At 46.6% G+C, this 23,855-nt stretch overlaps 1 protein-coding gene across 1 annotated transcript in view; it reads right to left on the bottom strand.

The window, feature by feature from the left end:
• Positions 1 to 11,558, bottom strand: part of LOC106612281 (zinc finger protein 883-like) — a gene marked incomplete at its 3' end in the record, with an annotated part of 87,067 nt that extends 75,509 nt beyond the window's left edge. The window contains exon 1 of the mRNA XM_045716110.1: positions 11,324 to 11,558. Within this exon, the coding sequence (XP_045572066.1) occupies positions 11,324 to 11,558 (235 nt within the window). The remainder of the gene's footprint in view (positions 1 to 11,323) is intronic.
• Positions 11,559 to 23,855: the final 12,297 nt, after the last annotated feature.

Here is a 23,855-nt window from a genome sequence, read left to right as displayed (position 1 = left end):
TTGTCATTTAAAGAATTATAGATTTACATCTCTTGAACGCAATCAACTTGCCAGATTTAAAAATAACCTTACTGGGAAATCACACTTTGCAATAATCTGAGCACTGCGCCCAGAAAAATACGCGTTGCGATACAGACTAGTCGTCATGTTGGGGAGATCTAAAATCGAAAATACTATGTAAATAATCCATTACCTTTGATTCTCTTCATCAGATGTCACTTCCAGGTATCACAGGTCCATAACGAATGTAGTTTTGTTCAAAAAAGCTCATAATTTATGTCCAAAAATCTCCGTCTTGTTAGCACATGATCTAAGCCCGCCGGACTTCACTTCATGAACGAGGGGAAAAAATATATTTACGTTCGTTCAAACATGTCAAACGTTGTATAGCATAAATCATTAGGGCCTTTTTAACCAGAACATGAATAATATTCAAGGTGGACGAATGCATTCTCTTTTATAACGTATTGGAACGAGGGTACCCAACATGAACTCGCGCCAGGTGTCTAATGGGCCATCATCGTTCCATGGCTCTTGTTCGGTCAGATCTCCCTCCAGAAGACTCAAAACACTTTGTAAAGGCTGGTGACATCTAGTGGAAGCAATAGGAAGTGCCAAAATATTCCTCAGCCCCTGTGTTTTTCAATGGGATAGGTTTAAAGGTAATACAACACATCAGGTATCCACTTCCTGTCAGAAAATGTCTCAGGGTTTTGCCTGCCAAATGAGTTCTGTTATACTCACAGACACCATTCAAACAGTTTTAGAAACTTTAGGGTGTTTTCTATCCAAAGCCAATAATTATATGCATATTCTAGTTACTGGGCAGGAGTAGCCTCACCTCCTGGTTACACTAGTGACCATATCCCGCAAAGGCGGAGGTGTTGCTAACATTTACGATAGCAAATTTCAATTTACAAAAAAAACAACAACAATGTTTTCGTCTTTTGAGCTTCTAGTCATGAAATCTATGCAGCCTACTCAATCACTTTTTATAGCTACTGTTTACAGGCCTCCTGGGCCATATACAGCGTTCCTCCCTGAGTTCCCTGAATTCCAATCGGACATTGTAGTCTTAGCAGATAATATTCAAATTTTTTGTGACTTTAATATTCACATGGAAAAGTCCACAGACCCACTCCAAAAGGCTTTCGGAGCCATCATCGACTCAGTGGGTTTTGTCCAACATGTCTCTGGACCTACTCACTGCCACAGTCATACTCTGGACCTAGTTTTGTCCCGTGGAATAAATGTTGTGGATCTTAATGTTTTTCCTCATAATCCTGGACTATCGGACCACCATTTTATAACGTTTGCAATCACAACAAATAATCTGCTCAGACCCAGACCAAGGAGCATTAAAAGTCGTGCTATAAATTCTCAGACAACCCAAAGATTCCTTGATGCCCTTCCAGAATCCCTCTGCCTGCCCAAGGACGTCAGAGGACGAAAATCAGTTAACCACCTAACTGAGGAACTCAATTGAACCTTGCGCAATACCCTAGATGCAGTCGCACCCCTAAAAACTAAAAACATTTGTCATAAGAAACTAGCTCCCTGGTATACAGAAAATACACGAGCTCTGAAGCAAGCTTCCAGAAAATTGGAACGGAAATGGCGCCACACCAAACTGGAAGTCTTCCGACTAGCTTGGAAAGACAGTACCGTGCAGTATCGAAGAGCCCTCACTGCTGCTCGATCATCCTATTTTTCCAACTTAATTGAGGAAAATAAGAACAATCCGAAATTTCTTTTTGATACTGTCGCAAAGCTAACTAAAAAGCAGCATTCCCCAAGAGAGGATGGCTCTCACTTCAGCAGTAATGAATTCATGAACTTCTTTGAGGAAAAGATCATGATCATTAGAAAGCAAATTACGGACTCCTCTTTAAATCTGCGTATTCCTCCAAATCTCCATTGTCCTGAGTCTGCACAACTCTGCCAGGACCTAGGATCAAGGGAGACACTAAAGTGTTTTAGTACTATATCTCTTGACACAATGATGAAAATAATCATGGCCTCTAAACCTTCAAGCTGCATACTGGACCCTATTCCAACTAAACTACTGAAAGAGCTGCTTTCTGTGCTTGGCCCTCCTATGTTGAACATAATAAACGGCTCTCTATCCACCGGATGTGTACCAAACTCACTAAAAGTGGCAGTAATAGAGCCTCTCTTGAAAAAGCCAAATCTTGACCCAGAAATTATAAAAAACTATCGGCCTGTATCGAATCTTCCATTCCTCTCAAACATTTTAGAAAAAGCTGTTGCGCAGCAACTCACTGCCTTCCTGAAGACAAACAATGTATACGAAACGCTTCAGTCTGGTTTTAGACCCCATCATAGCACTGAGACTGCACTTGTGAAGGTGGTAAATGACATTTTAATGACGTCAGACCGAGGCTCTGCATCTGTCCTCGTGCGCCTAGATCTTAGTGCTGCTTTTGATACCATCGATCACCACATTCTTTTGGAGAGATTGGAAACCCAAATTGGTCTACATGGACAAGTTCTGGCCTGGTTTAGATCTTATCTGTCGGAAAGATATCAGTTTGTCTCTGTGAATGGTTTGTCCTCTGACAAATCAACTGTAAATTTTGGTGTTCCTCAAGGTTCCGTTTTAGGACCATTATTGTTTTCACTATATATTTTACCTCTTGGGGATGTCATTCGAAAACAAAATGTTAAATTTCACTGCTATGCGGATGACACACAGCTGTACATTTCAATGAAACATGGTGAAGCCCCAAAATTCCCCTCGCTAGAAGCCTGTGTCTCAGACATAAGGAAGTGGATGGCTGCAAACGTTCTACTTTTAAACTTGGACAAAACAGAGATGCTTGTTCTAGGTCCCAAGAAACAAAGATATCTTCTGCTGAATTTGACAATTAATCTGGATGGTTGTAAAGTTGTCTCAAATAAAACTGTGAAGGACCTCGGCGTTACTCTGGACCCTGATCTCTCTTTTGAAGAACATATCAAGACTGTTTCAAGGACAGCTTTATTCCATCTACGTAACATTGCAAAAATCAGAAACTTTCTGTCCAAAAATGACGCAGAAAGATTAATCCATACCTTTGTTACTTCTAGGTTGGACTACTGCAATGCTCTACTTTCTGGCTACCCGGATAAAGCACTAAATAAACTTCAGTTAGTGCTAAATACGGCTGCTAGAATCCTGACTAGAACCAAAAAAATTGATCATATTACTCCAGTGCTAGCCTCCCTACACTGGCTTCCAATTAAGGCAAGGGCTGATTTCAAGGTTCTACTGCTAACCTACAAAGCATTACATGGGCTTGCTCCTACCTATCTTTCCGATTTGGTCCTGCCGTACATACCTACACGTACGCTACGGTCACAAAACGCGGGCCTTCTAATTGTTCCTAGAATTTCTAAGCAAACAGCTGGAGGCAGGGCTTTCTCCTATAGAGCTCCATTTTTATGGAATTGTCTGCCTACCCATGTCAGCGACGCAGACTCAGTCTCAACCTTTAATTCTTTACTGAAGACATATCTCTTCAGTAGGTCCTATGATTAAGTGTAGTCTGGCCCAGGGGTGTGAAGGTGAATGGAAAGGCTGGAGCAACGAACTGCCCTTGCTGTCTCTGCCTGGCCGGTTCCCCTCTTTCCACTGGGATTCTCTGCCTCTACCCCTATTACAGGGGCTGAGTCACTGGCTTACTGGTGTTCTTCCATGCCGTCCCTGGGAAGGGTGCGTCACTTGAGTGGGTTGAGTCACAGATGTGGTCTTCCTGTCTGGGTTGGCACCCCCCTTGGGTTGTGCCGTGGCAGAGATCTTTGTGGGCTATACTCGGCCTTGTCCCGGGATGGTATGTTGGTGGTTGGAGATATCCCTCCAGTGATGTGGGGGCTGTGCTTTGGCAAACTGGGTGGGGTTATATCCTACCTGTTTGGCCCTGTCCGGGAGTTTCATCGGATAGGGCCACAGTGTCTCTTGGCCCCTCCTGTCTCAGCCTCCAGTATTTATGCTGCAGTAGTTTATGTGTCGGGGGGCTAGGGTCAGTCTGTCACATCTGGAGTAATTCTCTTGTTTTTTCCGGTGTCCTGTGTGAATTTAAATATGCTCTCTCTAATTCTCTCTTTCTCTCTTTCTTTCTCTCGGAGGACCTGAGCCCTAGGACCATGCCTCAGGACTACCTGGCTTGATGACTCCTTGCTGTCCCCAGTTCACCTGGCATTGCTGCTGCTCCAGTTCCAACTGTTCTGCCTACAGCTTTGGAACCCTGACCTGTTCACCGGACGTGCTACCTGTTCCAGACCTGCTGTTTTCAAGTCTCTAGAGACAGCAGGAGCGGTAGAGATACTCTCAAAGATCGGCTATGAAAAAGCCAACTGACACTTACTCTTGTGTTACTGACTTGTTGCACCCTCGACAACTACTATGATTATTATTATTTGACCATGCTGGTCATTTATGAACATTTGAACATCTTGGCCATGTGCTATTATAATCTCCACCCGGCACAGCCAGAAGAGGACTGGCCACCCCTCATAGCCTGGTTCTTCTCTAGGTTTCTTTCTAGGTTTTGGCCTTTCTAGGGAGTTTTTCCTAGCCACCGTGCTTCTACACCTGCATTGCTTGCTGTTTGGGGTTTTAGGCTGGGTTTCTGTACAGCACTTTGAGATATCAGCTGATGTAAGAAGGGCTATATAAATACATTTGATTTGATTTGATTTATTTCAGCTTTTATTTCTTTCATCACATTCCCAGTGGGTCAGAAGTTTACATACACTCAATTAGTATTTGGTAGCATTCCCTTTAAATTGTTTAACTTGGGTCATACGTTTCGGGTAGCCTTCCACAAGCTTCCCACAATAAGTTAGGTGAATTTTGGCCCATTCCTCCTGACAGAGCTGGTGTAACTGAGTCAGGTAATCACTAAATGAAATATCAAAAATACAGTATATTATTTTATTGTTTTGTTTTTTAAAGAAATGTATTGAAATGTATTCTTTAGGATGTCTATTTATAGTAATTTTTTCCTTTGAATTAAAGAGCCGTTGTATTGAACACTGTGATGTTTAACAGTGAGAACGGCAGAATGGTCAACTTACTAAATGAAATGAGAGTTTGACTGTGTGATAATAGGTTGCTTCTTGTGTAAATATTTTCTATATTATTTTATTAACTGTAATTGAATTTTACCTTAACCATTGTCAACGTACAGTTCCAAGACTGTATGTTTAGCCTTGGTATTGCTATCATTTTATTATACGGATTTAAATAGAAAATAAGTGATACAAAATTGTATCACATTACATTTTTTGTCATCTTTGAATATGTTTATATGTTTATTATCTTCAAATAATATTTATCTTCAAATAATATTTTTCTTCAAATAATATTTTATCTTCAAATAGTATTTATCTTCAATTAATATTTATCTTCAAATAATATTTTTGCAGGAATCTCCTTGCGAATGATTTTGCCGAAGATTGTATCTCCGCCGGCCTGGGCACACGGTTTTATCTTCAAATAATATTTATCTTCAAATAATATTTTTGCAGGAATCTCCTTGCGAATGATTTTGCCGAAGATTGTATCTCCGCCGGCCTGGGCACACGGTTTTTCAGTTCTGCCCACAAATTGTCTATGGGATTGACGTCAGGGCTTTGTGATGGCCACTCCAATACCTTGACTTTGTTGCCCTTAAGCCATTTTGACACAACTTTGGAAGTATACTTGGGGTCATTGTCCATTTGGAAGACCCATTTGCAAACAAGCTTTAACTTCCTGACTGATGTGTTGAGATGTTGCTTCAATATATCCACATAATTGTCTTCCTCATGAAGCCATCTATTTTTGTGAAGTGCACCAGTCTCTCCTGCAGCAAGCACCCCTACAACATGATGCTGCCACCCCGGGCTTCACGGTTGGGATGGTGTTCTTCGGCTTGCAAGCCTCCCCCTTTTTCCTCCAAACATAACGATGGTCATTATGGCCAAAGAGTTCTATTTTTGTTTCATCAGACCATTTACATTTTACATTTAAGGTATTTAGCAGACGCTCTTATCCAGAGCGACTTACAAATTGGTGCATTCACCTTATGATATCCAGTGGAACAACCACTTTACAATAGTACATCTAAAAATGTTAAGGGGGGGGTTAGAAGGATTACTTTATCCTATCCTAGGTATTCCTTAAAGAGGTGGGGTTTCAGGTGTCTCCGGAAGGTGGTGATTGACTCCGCTGTCCTGGCGTCGTGAGGGAGCTTGTTCCACCATTGGGGTGCCAGAGCAGCGAACAGTTTTGACTGGGTTTTGACTGGGTTGAGCGGGAACTGTGCTTCCTCAGAGGTAGGGAGGCGAGCAGGCCAGAGGTGGATGAATGCAGTGCCCTTGTTTGGGTGTAGGGCCTGATCAGAGCCTGAAGGTACGGAGGTGCCGTTCCCCTCACAGCTCCGTAGGCAAGCACCATGGTCTTGTAGTGGATGCGAGCTTCAACTGGAAGCCAGTGGAGAGAGCGGAGGAGCGGGGTGACGTGAGAGAACTTGGGAAGGTTGAACACCAGACGGGCTGCGGCGTTCTGGATGAGTTGTAGGGGTTTAATGGCACAGGCAGGGAGCCCAGCCGACAGCGAGTTGCAGTAATCCAGATGGGAGATGACAAGTGCCTGGATTAGGACCTGCGCCGCTTCCTGTGTGAGGCAGGGTCGTACTCTGCGAATGTTGTAGAGCATGAACCTACAGGATCGGGTCACCGCCTTGATGTTAGTGGAGAACGACAGGGTGTTGTCCAGGGTCACGCCAAGGTACTTAGCACTCTGGGAGGAGGACACAAGGGAGTTGTCAACCGTGATGGCGAGATCATGGAACGGGCAGTCCTTCCCCGGGAGGAAGAGCAGCTCCGTCTTGCCGAGGTTCAGCTTGAGGTGGTGATCCGTCATCCACACTGATATGTCTGCCAGACATGCAGAGATGCGATTCGCCACCTGGTTATCAGAAGGGGGAAAGGAGAAGATTAATTGTGTGTCGTCTGCATAGCAATGATAGGAGAGACCATGTGAGGATATGACAGAGCCAAGTGACTTGGTGTATAGTGAGAATAGGAGAGGGCCTAGAACAGAGCCCTGGGGGACACCAGTGGTGAAAGCACGTGGTGCGGAGATAGATTCTCGCCACGCCACCTGGTAGGAGCGACCTGTCAGGTAGGACGCAATCCAAGCGTGGGCCGCGCCGGAGATGCCCAGCTCGGAGAGGGTGGAGAGGAGGATCTGATGGTTCACAGTATCAAAGGCAGCAGATAGGTCTAGAAGGATGAGAGCAGAGGAGAGAGAGTTAGCTTTAGCATTGCGGAGAGCCTCCGTGACACAGAGAAGAGCAGTCTCAGTTGAATGCCCAGTCTTGAAACCTGACTGATTAGGATCAAGAAGGTCATTCTGAGAGAGATAGCAGGAGAGCTGGCCAAGGACGGCACGTTCAAGAGTTTTGGAGAGAAAAGAAAGAAGGGATACTGGTCTGTAGTTGTTGACATCGGAGGGATCGAGTGTAGGTTTTTTCAGAAGGGGTGCAACTCTCGCTCTCTTGAAGACGGAAGGGACGTAGCCAGCGGTCAAGGATGAGTTGATGAGCGAGGTGAGGTAGGGGAGAAGGTCTCCGGAAATGGTCTGGAGAAGAGAGGAGGGGATAGGGTCATGTGGGCAGGTTGTTGGGCGGCCGGCCATCACAAGACGCGAGATTTCATCTGGAGAGAGAGGGAGAGAGGTCAAAGCACAGGGTAGGGCAGTCTGAGCAGGACCAGCAGTGTCGTTTGACTTAGCAAACGAGGATCGGATGTCGTCAACCTTCTTTTCAAAATGGTTGACGAAGTCATCCGCAGAGAGGGAGGAGGGGGGGAGGGGGAGGAGGATTTAGGAGGGAGGAGAAGGTAGCAAAGAGCTTCCTAGGGTTAGAGGCAGATGCTTGGAATTTAGAGTGGTAGAAAGTGGCTTTAGCAGCAGAGACAGAAGAGGAAAATGTAGAGAGGAGGGAGTGAAAGGATGCCAGGTCCGCAGGGAGGCGAGTTTTCCTCCATTTCCGCTCGGCTGCCCGGAGCCCTGTTCTGTGAGCTCGCAGTGAGTCGTCGAGCCACGGAGCAGGAGGGGAGGACCAAGCCGGCCTGGAGGATAGGGGACAGAGAAAATCAAAGGATGCAGAAAGGGAGGAGAGGAGGGTTGAGGAGGCAGAATCAGGAGATAGGTTTGAGAAGGTTTGAGCAGAGGGAAGAGATGATAGGATGGAAGAGGAGAGAGTAGCGGGAGAGAGAGAGCGAAGGTTGGGACGGCGCAATACCATCCGAGTAGGGGCAGAGTGAGAAGTGTTGGATGAGAGCGAGAGAGAAAAGGATACAAGGTAGTGGTCGGAGACTTGGAGGGGAGTTGCAATGAGATTAGTGGAAGAACAGCATCTAGTAAAGATGAGGTCAAGCGTATTGCCTGCCTTGTGAGTAGGGGGGGAAGGTGAGAGGGTGAGGTCAAAAGAGGAGAGGAGTGGAAAGAAGGAGGCAGAGAGGAATGAGTCAAAGGTAGACATGGGGAGGTTAAAGTCACCCAGAACTGTGAGAGGTGAGCCATCCTCAGGAAAGGAACATATCAAGGCGTCAAGCTCATTGATGAACTCTCCAAGGGAACCTGCAGGGCGATAAATGATAAGGATGTTAAGCTTGAAAGGGCTGGTAACTGTGACAGCAAGGATTTCAAATGAGGAGATAGACAGATGGGTCAGGGGAGAAAGAGAGAATGTCCACTTGGGAGAGATGAGGATTCCAGTGCCACAACCCCGCTGGCTCGATGCTCTAGGGCTATGCGAGAACACGTGGGCAGACGAGGAGAGAGCAGTAGGAGTAGCATTGTTATCTGTGGTAATCCATGTTTCCGTCAGTGCCAGGAAGTCTAGGGACTGGAGGGTAGCATAGGCTGAGATGAACTCAGCCTTGTTGGCCGCAGACCGGCAGTTCCAGAGGCTGCCGGAGACCTGGAACTCCACGTGGGTCGTGCGCGCTGGGACCACCAGGTTAGAGTGGCAGCGGCCACGCGGTGTGAAGCGTTTGTATGGCCTGTGCAGAGGGGAGAGAACAGGGATAGACAGACACATAGTTGACAAGCTACAGAAGAGGCTACGCTAATGCAAAGGAGATTGGAATGACAAGTGGACTACACGTCTCGAATGTTCAGAAAGTTAAGCTTACGTTGCAAAAATCTTAATGACTAAAATGACGAAAATGATACAGTACTGCTGGCTGGTGGAGTAGGCTAGCTAGCAGTGGCTGCGTTGTTGACTTTGTTTGAACGTGTAGCTGGCTAGATAACCTCGATAGTTTCAGTACTACACCTTGTCATGATACAAAAGCAACTTTGTAGCTAGCTAACATAACACTAATCAAGAAGTTCCTTTGTAATGTATTTAGTTTCTACAGTGCTGCTCGTCGGTAATAGTTGGCTAGGTTTGGAAAAATGGCGTCGCGGGGGACGGAAATAGCTGGCTAGCTAACCTCGATAATTACTAAACTACACAATTATCAAGCTATGACAAAGACAACTATGTAGCTAGCTAGCTAACACTGCACTAGTCAAATCGTTCCGTTGTAATGTATTAGTATCTACAGCGCTGCTAGTCGGTAACGGTTGGCTAGCTAGCAGTGGGTTTGATGATGACTAGGTGTGTTGACTAAGTCTGGAGTCTGGACAAGGCGTCGCGGCTGGCTAGCTAACCTCGATAATTACTCTAAACTACACAATTATCTTAGATACAAAGACAGCAAAGACAACTATGTAGCTAGCTAACTAACACTAACACTACACTAATCAAGTCGTTTCGTTGTAATGTAATAGTTTCTACAGTGCTGCTAGTCGGTAGTAGTTGGCTAGCTAGCAGTGTTGACTAGCTAGCTAGCAGTGTTGAATACGTTAGGAGGATGAAAAATAGCTAGCCTCGATAATTACTCTAATTACTCTAAACTACACAATTATCTTTGATACAAAGACGGCTATGTAGCTAGCTAAGAAAAATTGCTCAGATCAAACAAACCAAACCGTTGTAATGTAATGAAGTGTAATATTACCTGTGGAGCGAAGCGAAGACCAGAGGACATTTCTCCAAAAAGTACTATCTTTGTCCCCATGTGCAGATGCAAACCGTAGTCTGGCTTTTTTATGGCGGTTTTGGAGCAGTGGCTTCTTCCTTGCTGAGCGGCCTTTCAGGTTATGTCAATATAGGACCCGTTTTACTGTGGATATAGGTACTTTTGTACCTGTTTCCTCCAGCATCTTCACAAGGTCCTTTGCTGTTGTTCTGGGATTGATCTGCACTTTTCGCACCAAAGTACGTTCATCTCTAGGAGACAGAACGCGTCTCCTTCCTGAGCGGTATGACGGCTGCGTGGTCCCAAGGTGTTTATACTTGCATACTATTGTTTGCACAGATGACCGTGGCACCTTCAGGTGTTTGGAAATTGCTCCCAAGGATGAACCAGACTTGTGGAGGTCAACAACCAAAAAATTCTGAGGTCTAGGCTGATTTCTTTTGATTTTCCCATGATGTCAAGCAAATAGCTGACTTTGAAGGTAGGCCTTGAAATACATCCACAGGTACACCTCCAGTTGACTCAAATTATGTTAATTAGCCTATCAGAAGCTTAATTTTCTGGAATTTTCCAAGCTGTTTAAAGGCACAGTCAACTTAGTGTATGCAAACTTCTGACCCACTGGAATTGTGATACAGTGAATTATAAGTGAAATAATCTGACATTAACAATTGTTGGAAAAATTACTTGTGTCATGCACAAAGTAGATGTCCTAACCGACTTGCCAAAACTATAGATTGATAACAAGAAATTTGTGGAGTGGTTGAAAAACGAGTTTTACTGACTCCAACCTAAGTGTATGTAAACTTCCGACTTCAAATTAATAAGCCTACGCACAATCCGTACGTACGTGGACTTGATATACAACTACAACTGAATATGTAATTTAATTAGAGGTTGGCCTTTTTCTCTTTTTCCAGGCTTTATCAAACAAATTGGCAAACTTGAATATAGAATGGACAATAAAACATTTCACGTTTTCCTCTTTGATCAGCCAAATAATGCCAGGGTTCTGGAATAGAATCACCTGTATATAGAATAATACCAGGGTTCTCCTAGGCCCTACCACCTAGTGGCTTTCTGGAATAGAAACACCTGTATATCGTCTTTTAAAGGCCAATAGAGTATTGAGTGAATTTCATTCTCTACCTCTTCCAGGTCACAGTAGTTACAAAGTCTCTCCTCTACTATTCTAATACCGGCCTGTTGACACATGGAGGGTCAATATCCCTGTTCTTACCTGTGTACATAGTGATCTCTAATACCGGCCTGTTGACACATGGAGGGGCAATATCCCTGTTCTTACCTGTGTACATAGTGATCTCTAATACCGGCCTGTTGACACATGGAGGGTCAATATCCCTGTTCTTACCTGTGTACATAGTGATCTCTAATACCGGCCTGTTGACACATGGAGGGTCAATATCCCTGTTCTTACCTGTGTACATAGTGATCTCCGGCTGTAGGGTGGACATCAACTTTCTCTCAAACATTCATTTGTTCTTAATCAAACAAAAGTTTCTCAATTTAGGTTTATGATTTATCTCCTCCACCAATTTATTTTCATATAGCATCATCAGTTGTTTTTTAAATCTTTAATTTGGTTTTCATACAGATGTTCTTAGTCAGACAGTTGTGAAAGGTTTAGATTAGATGAGTTTATTAGTCACTTGTGATAGAGATGTAATTACAGGGTGAAAATCTGATACACCGGGATCAACAGTGCAGGTAAATATGTAATAAATAAATAGAGAAGTGAATGAGACACAACAATAACAATAATAGTAATAATAATAATATATGCACATTTACAACTGTAGCAATATACATTACCGTTGGGTGGTGGGGGCAGGGTAACAGTCTGTAATGTCCATTGGGTGGTGGGGGCAGGGTAACAGTCTGTAATGTCCATTGGGTGGTGGGGGCAGGGTAACAGGGTATCAGTCTGTAATGTCCATTGGGTGGTGGGGGCAGGGTAATAGTCTGTAATGTCCATTGGGTGGTGGGGGCAGGGTAACAGGGTATCAGTCTGTAATGTCCATTGGGTGGTGGGGGCAGGGTAACAGTCTGTAATGTCCATTGGGTGGTGGGGGCAGGGTAACAGTCTGTAATGTCCATTGGGGGTGGGGTGCAGGGTAAATGTTCCTATGTGTGGGAGGTGGGGTGCAGGGTAAATGTTCCTGTGTGGGAGGTGGGGTGCAGGGTAAATGTTTCTGTGTGGGAGGTGGGGTACAGGGTAAATGTTCCTGTGTGGGAGGTGGGGTGCAGGGTAAATGTTCCTGTGTGGGAAGTAGGGTGCAGGGTAAATGTTCCTGTGTGGGAGGTGGGGTGCAGGGTAAATGTTCCTGTGTGGGAGGTGGGGTGCAGGGTAAATGTTCCTGTGTGGGAGGTGGGGTGCAGGGTAAATGTTCCTGTGTGGGAGATGGGGTGCAGGGTAAATGTTCCTGTGTGGGAGGTGGGGTGCAGGGTAAATGTCCCTGTGTGGGGGAGGTGGGGTGCAGGGTAACAGTCTGTAATGTCCATTGGGTGGTGGGGGCAGGGTAACAGTCTATAATGTCCATTGGGTGGTGGGGGCAGGGTAATAGTCTGTAAGGTCCATTGGGTGGTGGGGGCAGGGTAACAGGGTATCAGTCTGTAATGTCCATTGGGTGGTGGGGGCAGGGTAACAGTCTGTAATGTCCATTGGGGGTGGGGTGCAGGGTAAATGTTCCTATGTGTGGGAGGTGGGTGCAGGGTAAATGTTCCTGTGTGTGGGAGGTGGGGTGCAGGGTAAATGTTCCTGTGTGGGAGGTGGGGTACAGGGTAAATGTTCCTGTGTGGGAGGTGGGGTGCAGGGTAAATGTTCCTGTGTGGGAGATGGGGTGCAGGGTAAATGTTCCTGTGTGGGAGGTAGGGTGCAGGGTAAATGTTCCTGTGTGGGAGGTGGGTGCACGGTAAATATTCCTGTGTGGGGGTGGATCTTGCAGTCACTCTGACTGTGGATTGCAGTCACTCCGATTCCTTATCCATAGACTGCTTTCATGGTAAGGAAACAAATATCTAAATATTTCAAATTGCTGAACTATCACTGTAATGTCATGGTATAAATTGTAGTCTTACTGTTGTACATTTGAATGTTCTAATAAAAAAGTCAAATAAAATAAAATATTTTGGAAGTTTGAAAGACGTGCCCCAACCCTCCCTGGGAGTTCCACTGAATCTTTTCAACGGCCAATAAGGTTTGAGTATTTAGTTAATCAGTTAGACCAGGAAGTCTGATAAGACAGACTGAGTGGGAGCGAAGCTCACCTTGACTAAAGGTTCTTTGAAAACGTCTGTGTCAAGCAACATGGACGCAGTGTTGCAGTGAGACTAGGTCAATGTGCTGATACACAAACAAGTCAAACAACATTGACATTGCATGCATAGGGTGGCAGGTAGCCTAGCGGTTAAGAGCGGTTCGACTCCCCGAGCCGACTTGGTGAAAAACCATGCCGGTGTGCCCTTAAGCAAGGCACTTAACCGTAATTTCTCCTGTAAGTCACTCTGAATAAGAGCGTCTGCTAAATGACTAAAATCATTTAAAAAATATATATATAAACATCCAATCCTGTCATACACTGAGTGGACAAAACATTATGAACACCTCTTTCCATGACAGACTGACCAGGTGAAAGCTTCGATCCCTTATTGATGTCACTTGTTAATAAATCCACTTCAATCAGTGTAGATGAAGAAGGGGAGGAGACAGGTAAAACAAAATGCTTGAGACAATTGAGACATGGATTGTGTGTGTGTGTGTCATTCAGAGTGTGAATGGGCAAGATCGAAATACACTACAAAAGTATGTGGACACGTGCTCATCGAACATCTCATTCCAAAATCATGGGCATTGACATGGAGTTGGTCCCCCACTTTGCTGCTAGATGTTGGTACATTGCTACGGGGGGACTTGGTTCCATTCAGCCACAAGAGCATTAGTGAGGTCGGGTCACTGATGTTGGGGCGATTAGGTCCTGGCTCGCAGTCGGCTTTCAGATTCATCCCGAAGGTGTTCAATGGGGTTGAGGTCAGGGCTCTGTGCAGACCAGTCAACTTCTTCCACATCGATCTCTGCCGTTGTTGCTCCTAGACGTTTCCACTTCACAATAACAGCACTTACAGTTGATCGGTGGGGGGGGTACCTCTAGCAGGGCAGAAATTTCGTGAAATGACTTGTTGGAAATGTGGCATCCTATGACAGTGCCACGTTGAAAATCACTGAGCTCTTCAGTAAGGCCTTTCTACTGCCAATGTTTGTCTATGGAGATCGCATGGCTGTGTGCTCAATTTTATAGACCTGTCAGCAACAGGTGTCTGAAATTGCTGAATCCACAAATTTGAAGGGGTGTTCACATACTATTTGTATATATAGTGTATTTAAGTTCCTTTGAACGGGGGTATGGTAATAGGTGTCAGGCGCACTGATTTGTGTCAAGAACTGCAACGCTGCTGGGTTTTTTCACACTCAACAGTTTCCAGTGTGTATCAAGACTGGTCCACCACCCAAAGGACATCCAGTCAACCTGCCACAACTGTGGGGAAGCATTGGAGTCAACATGGGCGCAGCATCCCTATGGAACGCTTTCCACACCTTGTAGTGTCCATGACCCAACGAATTGAGACTGTTCTGAGTGCATGAGGAGGGGCGGGGGTAACTCAATATTAGGAAGGTATTGTTAATTTTTTGTACACTAAGTAGAAACAGAATTAGTATAATACAGTCAAGAAGACAGGGATGTGAATGATCTAGCTACTGCCTGTCTTATTTATCGGTGGACCGTTTCTTCTTCTCTCAGTTCTGGTGTGCCGTGCGAACCCCGGAGGGACTCGTGACCCCACTACCTCCCCCAAAATACAGCCTCATCGGCACCCTCTCCAACTCGCCAGACTTTGCTGAGCACTTCCAGTGCCCCACTGGCTCCCTTATGAACTGGGGTCACCGCTGCGTGTCGTGGTAGGGCCTGGCAGACCCACTGGCTCCCTTATGAACTGGGGTCAACGCTGCGTGTCGTGGTAGGGCCTGGCAGACCCACTGGCTCCCTTATGAACTGGGGTCACCGCTGCATGTCGTGGTAGGGCCTGGCAGACCCACTGGCTCCCTTATGAACTGGGGTCACTGCTGCGTGTCGTGGTAGGGCCTGGCAGACCCACTGGAGGGCGCTGCCTGCCTGTGGAGGCTGCATGGAGAACCAAGAGGAGGAGGAGGAGGAGGAAGAGAACCTCCAACTAATCATCTAATGTATTTTTTCATCTAGTAATCTTTTCTTTGTACATGACGCTGGATTACTTGTGGTTTGTGGGTAGAGCAGGACAGATCCCAGGTGAGCAAGAGGGAATCGTGTGGAGAGAAACGTTGCTGTCTGTTGATGTGTGTGTAATTCCAGTGTTAGGGGATGGTATATTTCCTCATCGTCCAAACACCGTCACATCCCCCACCCTACTCACCCGTGGGGCACAAAGGCACGTTTTATTTATTGTTTGCTGGACTTGGTAGGGGGCCGTCGCAGTCCTCACTGTGTACCCTGTTTACAATTCAATTCAGAACCTCTAATGACTGAGGGCTCTCACTGAAAGCACTGTAACCTCACAGGAAGTGCTCATCTGCCTCTGTGACCTCGCAGGAAGTGCAAAAAACTTGGCTGTGACCTCACAAGTAGTGCAGAAACTTCACTGTGATTGAACATTGCAGGGTTTTTTTCTGGATCAAAACGGGGCTTAGGGTGGTGGGTGGGACAGGGGGGCGTGGTAGGGCGCGGCAATTGGCGCAGTCGGCACAGCTGAATTTTTAAAGGCTGCCATATTTGTGTTTTTTTTTATCGCCATTTTTAAGACAATTTCCATGCAAATTTGCATGAAGCCAAGATGCATTTTTGCAGTTTTAAAGTTAATTTCCTGCAATTCTATGTATTTTGCCATGGCAAGTGCTGTGTTATTTTGCTCAAACTTAAAAACAATATCAATACTGTTAAATTCATTATTTTTGGAATTTCACAAATATTATATTACTAAAACATACATGCTTGTAGGTCCATTGTCTTTTTTACATACTTTCTTATAAATAAAATTACAGTTTGGACTTAAGCGTCCCAAAAATAATTTTAGGCAGCCCCCCCAAGGGTTTCTGTGGCAGAAAAATCCCTGCGTTGTATAAGGCTTCATCTCAAATGTATATTTAGTTACAATTCTATTTCCTAAATGACTTACAGAGCCACATAAGTCATCCACAAGAGAGCACCACTGCTTCCGGTCTGCATTCCCTATATAGTAAACACATAGTACTATGTGGCTCTGGTAAATAGTAGTGACCTATGGGGTCTCAAAGGGTATCATTTGAGATGGAGCCATATAGACGAATCTCTCCTTTTCTTTCTCCGTTGCTTCACAGGAAGTTGTCGTGGAAATTCTAACCAGAAAGCAAGAGAGAGACAGTAGATTCCTCCAAACAACTATTTAAAAAAAAATAAGATTTGCATAAAAGGGAGCTGGTTAATAATCGCACAACAGGTGCAACAGTCAAAAGCCCAACAAACAAGAGTTGGGTCTCAGCCTTTATAGGAAAATACAACCTCTTTTGTCTATGTGGGAGTTTAGCAGGTGTGTGAGATCATGGTGGGGGCAGAGCGTACAAACAAGTGATAATGCCAGTTTTCTTACTTCTTTCTGCTGATAGAATTGTCGCTGCTGCTCAAGCGAGCCTCTGTTCTCTTCATATCTCCACACAGCTGTACCCTTGAAAGATAGGGAAAGAACAGGATGGACCAAAAAACTGGTCACTCTCAGACGGCCCTTTTGTCTTTGGCCACGTGACTAAGTTACTCAGAAACAAGAGAGGGAAAACACTGGCTTCTTCTTACATGAGAGAAACAGACAGTGGAAATGTTGAGATTTAAGATTTAGATAAATGATGTGCATAATAGAGTTTGTAATTTTACCACTATATTCCACAGTTTTGAGACTAATCTCAACCTAATACAAAATTACAAGTAATCATGTGAGTAATAATTCATAATATAAGTCAATTATGCCATAATCTAAGCAAAACTTAAAGCATTGGGGGGGATTTTTCTTACACTTGTACATTATCTGTGTAAATGGCTTCTGTTGAGCCACTGAGTGTTTTACCTTCACATGGTGCAAAACAGGGAATCATTAAACAATGAAAACAGTTCTACAGAAGTACACTCTTCATCTCTACAAAAAAGGACAATCATCACGCCGATGCATCAATCTCCTTCTTCTTAAGCAACGGGGGGCAGCTATTATTAGCTGGACTCCCATCCTGAGCCATTGGCTTGAGCTGGAGCGGCTGTTATTTAACCTGTTAGGGCTAGGGGGCAGCATTTGCACGTCTGGATAAAAAAAATGTACCCGATTTTAATCTGGTTACTAATCCTACCCAGTAACTAGAATATGCATATACTTATTATATATGGATAGAAAACACTCGAAAGTTTCTAAAACTGTTTGAATGGTGTCTGTGAGTATAACAGAACTCATTTGGCAGGCAAAACCCTGAGACATTTTCTGACAGGAAGTGGATACCTGATGTGTTGTATTGACTTTAAACCTGTCCCATTGAAAAACACAGGGGCTGAGGAATATTTTGGCACTTCCTATTGCTTCCACTAGATGTCACCAGCCTTTACAAAGTGTTTTGAGTCTTCTGGAGGGAGATCTGACCGAACAAGAGCCATGGAACGATGATGTCCCATTAGACACCTGGCACGCGAGTTCATGTTGGGTACCCTCGTTCCAATACGTTATAAAAGAGTATGCATTCGTCCACCTTGAATATTATTCATGTTCTGGTTAAAAAAGGCCCTAATGATTTATGCTATACAACGTTTGACATGTTTGAACGAACGTAAATATATTTTTTCCCCTCGTTCATGACGAGAAGTCCGGCTGGCTTAGATCATGTGCTAACAAGACGGAGATTTTTGGACATAAATGATGAGCTTTTTTGAACAAAACTACATTCGTTATGGACCTGTGATACCTGGAAGTGACATCTGATGAAGAGAATCAAAGGTAATGGATTATTTACATAGTATTTTCGATTTTAGATCTCCCCAACATGACGTCTAGTCTGTATCGCAACGCGTATTTTTCTGGGCGCAGTGCTCAGATTATTGCAAAGTGTGATTTCCCAGTAAGGTTATTTTTAAAGGAGACGGCAGGACTTAGAGAACCGATCCACAACTACCAGAACCGTGGTTTTCCCCTGAGACGGGGGAAGATCGGTGAGAAAGTCCACCGACAGGTGAGACCACGGCCTTTGCGGAACGGGGAGGGGTTATAACTTCCCTCTAGGAAGGTGCCTAGGAGCCTTACTCTGGGCGCACACCGAACAGGAAGAGACATAAAACCTCACGTCCTTAGCCAAGGTGGGCCACCAGTACCTCCCCCTAAGGCCTAGCACTGTCCTCGCCACCCCAGGATGACCCGACAAGGGTAACATATGAGCCCATCGAATCAATTGATCACGGACACCAAGCGGAACGTACTTACGGCCTGCTGGACAGTTAAAAGGCGCAGGCTCCAACTGTAGCGCCCGCTCGATGTCCGCGTCCACCTCCCATACCACCGGTGCGACCAGCTTAGAGGCTGGAAGGATGGGAGTAGGATCGATGGGCCGATCCTCAGTGTCATAAAGATGGGACAGCGCGTCGGCCTTAGTGTTCATGGAACCTGGTCTATACGAAATAGTGAACTGGAACCGGGTGAAGAACATGGCCCACCGTGCCTGACGCGGGTTCAGTCTCCTAGCTGCCCGGATATGCTCCAGGTTCCGGTGGTCAGTCCAGATGAGAAAAGGGTGTCTAGCCCCCTCAAGCCAGTGTCTCCACACGGTCAGAGCCCTGACCACAGCCAACAGCTCCCGGTCCCCCACATCATAGTTGCGCTCCGCCGGACTGAGCTTCCTAGAAAAGAAAGCACAGGGGCGGAGTTTCGGTGGCGTACCCGAGCGCTGAGATAGCACGGCACCCACCCCAGCCTCAGACGCGTCCACCTCCACTATGAATGGTAAGGAAGGGTCCGGGTGCGCCAACACAGGCGCATCAGTGAACAGTGCCTTCAACTGGGTGAAAGCCCTGTCCGCCTCTGTCGACCATCATAAACGCACCGTCCCCCCCTTTCAGCAGTGAGGTAATGGGAGCCAACAGTAATGGGAGCCAACAGCTCCCGGTCCCCCACATCATAGTTGCGCTCCGCCGGACTGAGCTTCCTAGAAAAGAAAGCACAGGGGCGGAGTTTCGGTGGCGTACCCGAGCGCTGAGATAGCACGGCACCCACCCCAGCCTCAGACGCGTCCACCTCCACTATGAATGGTAAGGAAGGGTCCGGGTGCGCCAACACAGGCGCATCAGTGAACAGTGCCTTCAACTGGGTGAAAGCCCTGTCCGCCTCTGTCGACCATCATAAACGCACTTGGCCAAAACCCCGGATGAACCTCCGGTAGTAATTGGCAAAACCCAAAAACCGCTGCACTTTCTTCACCGTGGCTGGAGTCGGCCAATTACGCACGGCCTTAACGCGGTCACACTCCATCACTTGGCCAAAACCCCAGATGAACCTCCGGTAGTAATTGGCAAAACCCAAAAACCGCTGCACTTTCTTCACCGTGGCTGGAGTCGGCCAATTACGCACGGCCTTAACGCGGTCACACTCCATCACCACCCCCGAGGTGGAAATGCGATAACCCAGGAAGGAGACGGCTCGTTTGGAGAACTCACACTTCTCAGCCTTGACGTATAGGTCATGCTCCAGCAATCTCCCAAGCACCCTACGCCACTTGGCCAAAACCCCGGATGAACCTCCGGTAGTAATTGGCAAAACCCAAAAACCGCTGCACTTTCTTCACCGTGGCTGGAGTCGGCCAATTACGCACGGCCTTAACGCGGTCACACTCCATCACTTGGCCAAAACCCCGGATGAACCTCCGGTAGTAATTGGCAAAACCCAAAAACCGCTGCACTTTCTTCACCGTGGCTGGAGTCGGCCAATTACGCACGGCCTTAACGCGGTCACACTCCATCACCACCCCCGAGGTGGAAATGCGATAACCCAGGAAGGAGACGGCTCGTTTGGAGAACTCACACTTCTCAGCCTTGACGTATAGGTCATGCTCCAGCAATCTCCCAAGCACCCTACGCACCAGGGACACATGCTCGGCGCGGGTGGCGGAGTAAATCAGGATATCGTCGATATACACTATCACGCCCCTGCCCATGCAGGTCCCTGAGAATCTCGTCCACAAAGGATTGAAAGACGGCTGGAGCATTCTTCAACCCATACGGCATGACGAGGTACTCATAGTGGCCCGATGTGGTACTAAATGCGGTTTTCCACTCGTCTCCCCCGAATACGCACCAGATTATACGCGCTCCTGAGATCCAGTTTCGTGAAAAAACGCGCTCCGTGAAATGATTCCACCGCCGTAGCGATGAGAGGTAGCGGGTAACTGAACCGCACTGTAATGGAATTGAGACCTCTATAATCAATGCACGGACGCAGACCTCCCCCTTTTTCTTCACGAAAAGAAACTCGAGGAGACGGGTGAAATGGAGGGCCGAATGAACCCCTGTCTCAGAGATTCCGTGACATATGTCTCCATAGCTAACGTCTCCTCCTGGGACAATGGGTACACGTGACTCTTGGGAAGTGCAGCGTTTATCTGGAGGTTTATTGCACAATCCCCCTGTCGATGAGGTGGTAATTTAGTCGCCTTCTTCTTACAGAAAGTGATCGCCAAATCGGCATATTCAGGGGGATAGCGCACGGTGGACACCTGGTCTGGACTCTCCAATGACGTGGCACCTATGGAAACTCCTAGACACTTCCCTGAACACTCCTCTGACCACCCCTGTAGAATCCCCTGTTTCCACGAAATCTGGGGATTGTGATCAGCCAGCCAGGGGACCCCCAGCACCACCGGAAACACAGGTGAATCAATAAGGAAAAAACGAATCCGTTCCTTATGATTCCCCTGCGTCCCCATGTCCAGTGGAACCGTAGACTCCCTGACTAGCCCTGACCCTAATGGTCGGCTATCTAGGGAGTGCACGGGGAAGGGAGAATCTATCGGCACTCGCGGAATGCCCAGCTTAATGGCAAGTCCGCGATCCATAAAGTTCCCAGCTGCGCCTGAATCGACTAGCGCTGGGAAGAGGGAAAAAAAATCAGAAAACAAATTAGGTAAGAACACGTGACCAACAGGGGGATCTGGGTGAATTTGGTGCTGACTCACCTGGGGTGACCGAGAAGTGTTCTGCCTGCCCTATCGACTCCCAGACTGGCTCCTCCAGCACCGGTCGGCCGTGTGTCCTCTCCAACCACAGCTGGTGCAGGAGGAGCCACCTCCTTCGGTGCCCCTTGGCACAGCCCCCCCCACCTCCATCGGAGTAGGGGCGGGGGTGCACGGGGGTGGAACGGACAGGACCCTTTCCGAACGCCCGCAGGCAGCCAGCAGATTGTCCAGACGGATGGACATATCGATAAGCTCATCCAGGGACAGAGCGGTGTCTTGACAGGCTAGCTCCCTGCGGACGTCCGCCCAGAGACTGCACCGGTAATGGTCTATAAGGGCCCTGTCGTTCCACCCCGCCCCAGCAGCCAAGGTCCTGAACTCCAGCGCGAAGTCCTGCGCGCTCCTCGTCTCCTGCCTGAGGTGGAACAGCCGCTCACCTGCCGCTCTTCCTTCCGGAGGGTGGTCGAACACGGCCCGAAAGCGGCGGGTGAACTCTGGGTAGTGGTCCCTCGCCGAGTCTGGACCATTCCTGACAGCATTTGCCCACTCCAGAGCTCGGCCCGTCAGGCAGGAAACGAGGGCACTCACGCTCTCCTCTCCCGAGGGAACAGGTCTAACGGTGGCCAGGTACAGCTCAAGCTGGAGCAGAAATCCCTGGCACCCAGCCGCCGCTCCATCATACTCCCTCGGGAGTGCCAGATGAAGCGCGCCAGAGCCAGACGCAGTGGGAGGCGGAGGTGGCTGCGTCGGAGGAGCCGGAGGTGGAGAGAGGAGACCACTCCTCTCCCATCTTTCCATCCTCTCCATCATCTGGTCCATCGCGGATCCGATTCGGTGGATGACAGTAGTGTGGTGGAGCACGCATTCCTCCATCGAGGGAAGGGGGTTGGCCGCTGCTCCTGCTGACTCCATAGTCGTGGTGCGGGATTCTGTAAGACGTGGGTGTTTGCTGACGAGGAATCAAGTGCAGGAAGCAGCGATTCAGGGTATTGGCTTTAATAGGCACAATGGCTAAACGACAAGCCAACCCAAACAGCGCACGGAGCACACTACCAAACAAAGTGCCCCAAACACAAGGGACAAAACACAGCTTGCGCAAAACACATGCAACACTGAAAATGTACAACAAACAGCGTGTCACCACACAAAGCATACAATGAAATTAACGCAATCCCGCACAAAGAAAAGGCGGACCAGCTAATAAAAATAGCCCCGCTAATCACCCCCACATCAGTACTGACCCAGAGACACGGGGGAAAAAAAATAGTCCTATTACTTACTATTCCTCCCGATTAGCCTCTATGGGCTAGGCGGGACGAATTCGTCCCACCTACGTAACAGCCACTTGAAGCCTGTGGCGCGATTTTCAAAACCTTAAAAATCCTATTACTTCAATTTCTCAAACATATGACTATTTTACAGCTATTTAAAGACAAGACTCTCGTTAATCTAACCACACTGTCCGATTTCAAAAAGGCTTTACAACGAAAGCAAAACATTAGATTGTCAGCAGAGTACCAAGCCAGAAATAATCAGACACCCATTTTTCAAGCTAGCATATAATGTCACCAAAACCCAGAAGACAGCTAAATGCAGCACTCACCTTTGATGATCTTCATCAGATGACAACCCTAGGACATTATGTTATACAAAACATGCATGTATTGTTCAATCAAGTTTATATTTATATCAAAAACCAGCTTTTTACATTAGCATGTGACGTTCAGAACTAGCATACCCCCCGCAAACTTCCGGGGAATTCGCTAACATTTTACTAAATTACTCACGATAAACGTTCACAAAAAGCATAACAATTATTTTAAGAATTATAGATACAGACCTCCTCTATGCACTCGATATGTCCGATTTTAAAATAGCTTTTGGTGAAAGCACATTTTGCAATATTCTAAGTACATAGCCCAGGCATCACGGGCTAGCTATTTAGACACCCGGCAAGTTTAGCACTCACCATAATCATATTTACTATTATAAAAGTTTGTTTACCTTTTGTTGTCTTCGTCAGAATGCACTCCCAGGACTGCTACTTCAATAACAAATGTTGGTTTGGTCCAAAATAATCCATCGTTATATCCGAATAGCGGCGTTTTGTTCGTGCGTTCCAGACACTATCCGAAATGGTAAAGAAGGGTCGCGCGCATGGCGCAATTCGTGACAAAAAATTCTAAATATTCCATTACCGTACTTCGAAGCATGTCAACCGCTGTTTAAAATCAATTTTTACGACATGTTTCTCGTAGAAAAGCGATAATATTCCGACAGGGAATCTCCTTTTTGGCAAACAGAGGAAAAAATCACAAAGGCGGGGGCGGTCGGGTCACGCGCATAAGCCCAGAGTCCCTTGATCGGCCACTTGAGAAAGGCGATAATGTGTTTCAGCCTGGGGCTGGGATGACGACATTCTGTTTTTTTCCCGGGCTCTGAGCGCCTATGGAAGACGTGGGAAGTGTCACGTTAGAGCAGAGATCCTTAGTAAAAGATA

The sequence above is a fragment of the Salmo salar genome, chromosome ssa03, assembly GCF_905237065.1.
Source record: "Salmo salar chromosome ssa03, Ssal_v3.1, whole genome shotgun sequence".
In the NCBI taxonomy this organism is placed as follows: Eukaryota; Metazoa; Chordata; class Actinopteri; order Salmoniformes; family Salmonidae; genus Salmo; species Salmo salar.
The sequence above is the reverse complement of the archived record's forward strand: the minus strand, read 5'-3'. Positions and strand labels throughout refer to the sequence as shown.